Source organism: Lactuca virosa, chromosome 5, assembly GCF_052849685.1.
Source record: "Lactuca virosa cultivar CGN04683 chromosome 5, Lactuca_virosa_CGN04683_v6, whole genome shotgun sequence".
NCBI lineage: Eukaryota > Viridiplantae > Streptophyta > Magnoliopsida > Asterales > Asteraceae > Lactuca > Lactuca virosa.
Genome location: NC_136430.1, coordinates 392,879,510 through 392,887,686, shown reverse-complemented (window position 1 = coordinate 392,887,686; position 8,177 = coordinate 392,879,510). Strand labels below are relative to the sequence as shown.

At 33.2% G+C, this 8,177-nt stretch overlaps 1 protein-coding gene across 1 annotated transcript; it reads right to left on the bottom strand.

Moving 5' to 3' along the window:
- Positions 1-5,339: 5,339 nt before the first annotated feature.
- On the bottom strand, positions 5,340-7,088 carry LOC145113807 (ethanolamine-phosphate cytidylyltransferase-like). The gene is made up of 4 exons (XM_079049858.1): positions 6,701-7,088; positions 5,906-6,042; positions 5,637-5,821; positions 5,340-5,489 (listed from the first exon to the last, which is right to left on the bottom strand). Exons 1-4 carry the CDS (start codon positions 7,012-7,014, stop codon positions 5,340-5,342), a joined length of 786 nt encoding a protein of 261 aa, XP_078905984.1. The 5' UTR covers positions 7,015-7,088.
- Positions 7,089-8,177: the final 1,089 nt, after the last annotated feature.

The following is an 8,177-nucleotide window of genomic DNA, read 5'->3' as shown; positions in this document are numbered from 1 at the left end:
CCTGCAGCACTCGTGTATGCTAGCTATACATAACACTGGATGCTATAGACAGTCAAATACCTGATCCTATCCTAAGCCCTTCATCAAACAAGAACAGGAAATAAAGCCAAACCAAAATTCTCAGGCTATAGAATCTTAGTTATGTACAACTATGATGCATACACTAAGCAACTACAATATGATGTCAATTTCATATACCGAAGAATCCTAGGCTATCAGGCATCATATAATCAGGAAATTCTATCAAGCAATTCTTAAAGATCCCTAGCCTATCACTAGCATGTTGTTCTAACATATCACAATATCAAACAACAGTATGTTATTTTGGGGTCAACTTACTAACTCCGGCTGATCGTACACATCACATCCTCCTTACGTATTTTGAAAACCATTTGAAAATCAATTTGAAAAATCTTTTTCCTTAGTTTGAGACAGGATTCACACGAGTGTTCTTCCAATTCACTCACACCAAGGCTCTGATACCAACTTGTAACATCCCAAAAATTTCAATAAATTTAAACTTTTCAAAACAACGCTTTTCATCGGAAGTGTTTACAAAAACCGTTGTTCCCAAAACATTATTTAAAAATCAGAATCTCTTTCAACATAGTTTTCAAACCATTTACATTATCAGATTTTCCCAGAAATCATAAATCCAAAACGCGAGGATGTGTATGGTCACGCCTTCACCTGAACAAGATCCGCTGAAGTACCTGAAACCATAAACCAAAACTGTAAGCACGAAGCTTAGTGAGTTCCCCTAAAGTACCAACACCCAACCAGATAACATATACAAATAACAGCATGTATACATAGCCTTCAGCGTGTCTGGATCGCCTCACCGGGCCTAAAGCCGATCTGGACCGCTCACAGGACCTTCAACATGTCTGGACCGCCTCACCGGGCCTACATCCTGTCTGGACCGTCCTCCAGGCCTTCGGCCTAACTGGTCCGCCTTGCAGGCCTTTAGTCTATCCGGACCACCCTGGGTCTATTGGCCTTCAACACAAAGCATGACCGCCTCAACCTAACTACACACACACATGTCGACATATACATAACAATTAACATATAACCACTCAACAGACAAACAGGCAGATCTTACAAATCACTAAGCATAACATCATCCTATCTACCAGGATACAGATCTAACAGATCTTGACAACATAGCAACATCCTATCTACCAGGATATCGATATAACAGATCACCACATCATAGCAACATCCTATCAACCAGGATACCGATCTAACAGATCACTACAACATAAAAGCATACGATAAACCAGGATAACAATCCAAAAGGGCCGACATTAATGCCTTCGACCCATAAGTACACTGAGGAAAAACTCACCTCGAATGCAGAAGCTCCCCGAAAGAAATCCCTAGCTGCTGCCCTGTCGGCTTCCCGAGCTATCAATAGCAATCAACACAGTCAATTAGCAATTTGGTTGCATGCCATAATCCATAATCCATACTTGGGGTAAAATGACCATTCTACCCCTGACCCAACATACACCAAAACTGTGGCCCAAAACCAAAAGATCCACAAAGGCCCACTAATGGCCCAATTTTCCGAATTGGGCCCAACCCCATATGGGTCTTATCCTAAGCCCATATTTTCCTTAAATCCAAATTAGGTTATCACAAACACCCATTGAGACAAACTTGGTCAAATACATAAGTCAAAAGTCAAAGTCAACGGTCCAAGTTGACTCAACTCGCCGAGTTGTCCTTCAACTCGTCGACTTTCTCCATCAATCTGCGCAGATCGAGAAAACCTAAGTCAACTCGCCGAGTTTACCCACCAACTCGTCGTGTTCCTCTATTCATCTGAAAATATCGGGGAAAACCGAGTCAACTCATCGAGTTTATCCATAAACTCGACGAGTTCGCTCAAGGTCCAACAGCTTAATTCATTAAGCACCTAATCCATAAAGGCATGGCCACAAAGCATAGCTCTGACTTCCTTGAGCTTCAAAACCACGTAAGGTTGCTAACTTTACGTCCATGCATGTCTAGATAAAGCTCTTAAGCTTCAAATGAACTTAACACTCGACTTAATGCATGCATGACCTCAAGATCCTCCTAAAGTTTGCACCATTAAGCTCAAGGGTCGCAAAACAAACTCAGGTCTGAAAGGATGGACCTTTACACCACCTATCTTATCCATAAACTCAAAAAGGAGGCCAAAATCACAATAAACCCCATATGATAAGATCTAAGCTATTAATCACCAAGTTCCAGACTTTTTACCTCAAATGGTTGCCAAAAGTGTGATAGATTTTGGATCCCAAAGCTTCCCTCCAAGCTAAACAACTTCAAGCTCTTCCAAACCTTACTAAGCACCAAAAGTACACAAAAATCCACTCAAAACCACAAGATTCCCAACAGGAGGCTCACAACTCGATTTAGGGTTTCCTTCTGAGTGGCCAACTCGCCGAGTTGAGGCTCCTCAACTCGTGGAGTTGCCTCATTAAACTTCGCGGTCAAGCCAACTTCTACTCGTCGAGTTGAGGCTCCTCAACTCGTCGAGTAGATCCATTAAATCCCCACAATTCTTCATCTTCAACTCGTCGAGTTGGCTCCTTCAACTCGCCGAGTTCAATTTGAAATTGGCATAATTCAACAATTAACCTTCTAGATTCCAGGTGTTACACTTGGATTCACATATGAATTAAATGTGATTCACAAGTAAATCACATGTAATTCACATATGAATCACATGTAATTCACATGTAAATCATATATGAATCACATATGAATTATATGTGATTCACATGTAAATCACAAGTGAATCACATATGCATTACATGTGATTCACTTGTAAATCACATGTAATTTAATATGAATTACTTGGATTCACATGTAATTCACATATGAATTAAGTGTGATTCGCAAGTAAATCACATGTAATTCACATACAAATTACGTGTAAATAACAAGTGAATCATATACGAATAACGTGTAAATTACAAGTGAATCACATATGAATTACGTCTATATAAACACATGTATTTTGTGTGAGTGTTGTTTGTTAATTTTTTTTAAAACATTTTCTTGTGAAATTCACATTTGAATCTTAAAAGATACAATCACATGTGATTATCACATTATATAATCACATGTGAATCATACATGATATAATCACATGTGAATATTACATGATATATACATATGCACTTTTGTGAGTGTTTTTGCATTAATCATTTTTTTTTAATCTTGTAGATTTAGAAGAATTTGTGGAAAATAATGAAGATGTGAAAAGGGCTAAATTGAAGAAAATATGAAAATCTTGACACGAAGAAATTTAAAAGCCTTGAAAATCTGTAGCATTTTTTGTTTTTTTTTTATATTTCATTTTGTATTGAATAAAAAATTTGTACTATTGTGTTTATATGTGAGTAAATAAAATGGGTTTTTTTTTCAAATTTAAAAAAAAAACATCCATTCTAAAAAAAATTTAAAATCTGCACTTTTTAAAAATCAAAAATTTTTATTTTAAAAAAATCCAAAAATTTAATTTTTTATGTTAATTTTAAGCATTGTTATTAATATTTCCAATAACACAAAAAAATTAAACATTAAATGTTAATTTTTAAGCATGGTTATCAATCACTTACTTGGAAATGCTCTAAAATTCAAGAACAGAAAACAGAGGATGCAGTATCAGGCGAATGCGAAGTGAACTGAGATTTTTTCTGTGATCATACTTCCTGTGGTTTTTTTTTCTTTCAAATCGTTTTACCATTTGAATTGTCAGTGACTTGAAACTTCTTTGTTTTTCCTATGAATTAAAAGTTTCTTTGAATTAAGAATTCTTTGAAATCGTTATGTGATCGAATGACAATACATGTCAATTGAACTGGAGTTAAAAGTGAACACGAAAATTGTTTTATTTTTCTCAGAAATTCAATCCCCACTGTACTCGTGAATTGATTTAGTGTCGTTTGATTCTTGTTTCTGAGAATTTTGATTGCTATGAATTCGTTTTTTGGTGTGGACGATTTTTCTTTAAGAACGATGAACATGGAATAATTCGAAAATCAAGGACAAAATCGAGTTGTATGTTATGTGTGAATAAGGAAAAATGTAGGAATTTTATTTTAGTAAATTGTTTTTATTTTAGAAAATTAAATCACTATTCAAAACTAAACCTAAGTAGTTTTGAGAAATGGGTACCTAACCTTATATACCTTAAGGGTATATTCACTTTTCCTCTCTCTCTCTCTCTCTCTCTCTATATATATATATATATATATATATATATATATATATATATATATATATATATATAGGGTGAAGTTCAATAGAGAACCATAATTAACCAAGGAACCAAGGAACCAATCTTTTTTTCAACTTTTAAAACTTATTTTTTATCAAAAAAAAAACTAAAAATACAGAAATTCATAACTTTTTATCCTTTTTCCAATGATATCAAATTCGACTTTTTTTTCGTCAAATTCACAATGTGAATCTTTGAAAATTCACAATGTGAATCCGGATTCACACGGTGAATCCGGAAAATATTTTTCACATTCACAATGTTAACATATGAATTTAGATATTTTTAGATTTTTTTTTTCGATAAAGAATAAGCTCTAGAAATTGAAAAAAAAAATTTGGTTCTTTGAAGAATCAATAATTATGGTTCTCTATTGAATTTTTCCATATATATATATATATATATATATATATATATATATATATATATATATATATATATATATATATATATATATATATATATATATATATATATAGGCCTAGGTTATTCTATTCTAACTAATTATTGTGTTATTGTATGAATGATTGTGGACCAATCATTTTACTTATTTTAAGAAAGTGATTATTACATATTATTGAATTAAATATAATTGAAAAATACCATCTAATTTAACTAGAATGGTATTTTAGTCAGTTAATATAGATTTAATAAAGGAAATTTGCATATTTTAAGGAAAATTGCATATTTTAAGGGAAAATAGATTGTATTAATTTTAAAAATCTGATTGTATGAATGATAATTCTCCTAAGTCGGAAATTCTGACGGAATATGTTTATCAATATATAGAAAAATAACAAAAATTATTGAACCATACAAGAATATACATTCTGACATAATATATATTTTGATTTAATGAACTTCTTGAAGAATAACAAAATTTTGGATACAAGTTAAAAAAAATTTCATTACATTCTTAGAAAAGAAAAAAATTTATATACTATTCTATGAGAATGTTACACTTATTAATAACAAAGAAATACAAATATATAAATCATTCTACCAGAATATACTATTATTCTGCTAGAATAATCCATTCTTTTTGGAAGATTGGTGGTCATTGTTCATCTTCATCCCGTAGAATGTTCATCTTCAAGATTCTATTCTGACATAATCGGAATTCAAGATTCCATTCCAGTAGAATGTTGTAAGTCTCATATGTACCCTTCCCAGCCAAGAACATTCTTCTTCTTGATTTCATGTATACCTACAAATGAGAAATACAACCACTCATTGTTATTGCTTAATCTTCTTTCCATGGCAATTTCAAGCAATAAACACCACATCGAATTCTGTCAAGCAAAAAAAAACAAGAAAATACTATTATTATTATTAGTAGTAGTATTAGTATTACCTTTTCATTAGAAAACTGAACAATCCTGCGAGATGTAGGAAGAAAATGAGAGACACGGGTCCCACTTCCTGAACCAGCATCATCAAATTTCTTCTGGCCATGGCCATGGCTAAACTGTCTTTGCAAGGAAGCATGACTAGGGCTATCACCACTTGTCCTCTCCCTTACACATAGAAGCATCCTCCCTGTATTTAACCAAATATTACAAAAACTAAGATAAGTTTTTTGACTTAATCTGTTATGTTATATAGTATGATATATATGCATACCAACAATGTCTGTGCTTGATACTCCTTCTGTTCGTTTTATTTGCTTATATCGACCTGCTTTCTTTGCAAGGGCATATGCGTCAGTTCCATCAGGAATGACTTCATCTATCCATTTCAAAGCACTCACCATAATCATCCTAAGATAAGAAAACAAAATTCAAAACCATATCAAACATTACAATGTCTGGTATAAGTATATATATATATATATATATATATATATATATATATATATATATATACTTTGATGTTCAGTGATAAGATTACAGACTTTAGACACTATCATGTTTCATTCAGTACTAATCCTAAGCTCACATATAGCCATCATAATCTTGCTAGCTTGAAGAAGATGCAATCAAGGTTGTAAAGGCTCCTCATTTATCATATGCTGTGTTCCCTTTTAGTTTACTACTTATTTCCACTCTACTAATGATATCTAAATTTATATAAATGAGAATACATCATTGGACAAGCACCATAAATCATTATCCATGAAAGATTTCCAGAAAAAGAGGTTGTACACCTAAAAACGTACAAGAATTTAAGCAAATGCATCAACTATATACACACTAGAAACAATGCATGCAGCCTAATTTTGAAAGAATCAACGTCTGCATCAATCTCCAAAGTAAAGAAAAGAACAGCATTGCGCCGAATGGGATCTAAGAGGAACCCTGATAAGGGACAAGGCTACCAATTTACCATGAGACCAACACATAACATTTTCACAGACAAGGTAATTTGGTAAAAGGAAAAGCAGGAATTTTGATTGAAAATGAAGAGGATGTAGAGAACCTTTCATGAAGAGGGGTAACCGGAGGGCCTTTGTTTGCAATGATTTCAGCATCGCTGACAACGCCAACAATCAATTGATCTCCCAGAGCACGTGCTTGGCAGAGTGCGTTGCAGTGGCCATAATGCATCATATCAAAGCAGCCATCCATGTATACACGAATGGGCCTCTTCTTCTTCCTCCCAACAATACTCAGAGGGGAGAGCTCCGGCCAAGCAGCGCATAACCCCATAACCGATAGCCCTGCCACCAAACCTTCGATCAACCATGTCGCTAGAAACCGCTTCGAGTTCTCTAGACCTGTATCCGAACCCATCTTTTCTGATTCGACACGATTATTCAAGAATCTCTCTCTCTCTCTCTCTATTATGTGTTCGTTTTTGGCCCTTTATTCTCTACAATGTGGTTTGACTTTTCTTTATTCCTTTTTCCTCTTTATATTCTCTCCCCTCTGGATATGCCCAAAATGTAACCACGATGGTCCTAGGTCAGAGAAACAAAATCGAGAAGAAGGAAGATAGAAGGAAGGTGTTTGGGGCGGACGATGGTGGCGACGGCTTTGTATCATCGGCTAGGGCTTGTAATTGGTGGAGATTGAGCGACTCTAGATATAAACCTGGAGAAATTAGGTTAAAAGTCAATACCATGATTATAGGGATTATTATTGGAAGTTACTAATCAAATTACTAAATTACCCTTATTTATTTATTTAATTATTTAATTTTTTATTTAATTTTGATTGGCCCACATTTATGCATACAATAACACAATAATTAGTTTAAACAAATGAACCTAGCTCTCTCTCTCTCTATATATATATATATATATATATATATATATATATATATATATATATATATATATATATATATATATATATATATATATATATATATATAACACGAAAATTTCTTCATTATCGTGCTTAAAAAATGTGGGAGATATGGTCGGGATTATGCATGAACCATGAGGATCAATAGTAGTATTGGTGGTTGTATATTGTGGCTGTAATCGACAGAATATTATTATCATGGACAGATATGAATGTGAGTCTCTATCATCCATTATTTCTTTTGCTCATGAAATGCATGCAACAATAATTCAAGCTAAAATAAATATAATCGCTTGTTTGCATTTTTTTTTCTGTGAATGTGAGCTTCTATAAAAAATTTCAAAACTTCCATACATGTCTTTATGTGTAAAAGCTTTATTTTCGACCATATTCAAACCAAAATTTTGTGTACCAAAAAAACGTTTGACGAAAATATAGAATTAGAAAATAGAACTAGAGTATGTTTTTGCCGATTAATAGAAAAACCAAAAATTTATCATTTTTTTCTTCGAAATTTCATGGCATTGAAATACTTTTTTAGGCTATGTTTGGCGTACTAGCTGAAAAGCTAGCTGTTAGCTGAAAAGCTAGCTGTTAAATAAAAAGCTATCTGATAGCTGAAAAGCTAGCTGATAAAAAATAACGTT

What these genes read in the sequence shown, in the direction of transcription:
- LOC145113807 (XM_079049858.1), bottom strand. Translation starts at nt 7,014, where the DNA reads ATGGGTTCGGATACAGGTCTAGAGAACTCGAAGCGGTTTCTAGCGACA. An exon ending in GTTACCCCTCTTCATGAAAG is followed by an intron (nt 6,043 to 6,700) that starts GTTCTCTACATC and finishes TTCTTATCTTAG; the next exon opens with GATGATTATGGTGAGTGCTT. An exon ending in TTCAGTTTTCTAATGAAAAG is followed by an intron (nt 5,490 to 5,636) that starts GTAATACTAATA and finishes TCTCATTTGTAG; the next exon opens with GTATACATGAAATCAAGAAG.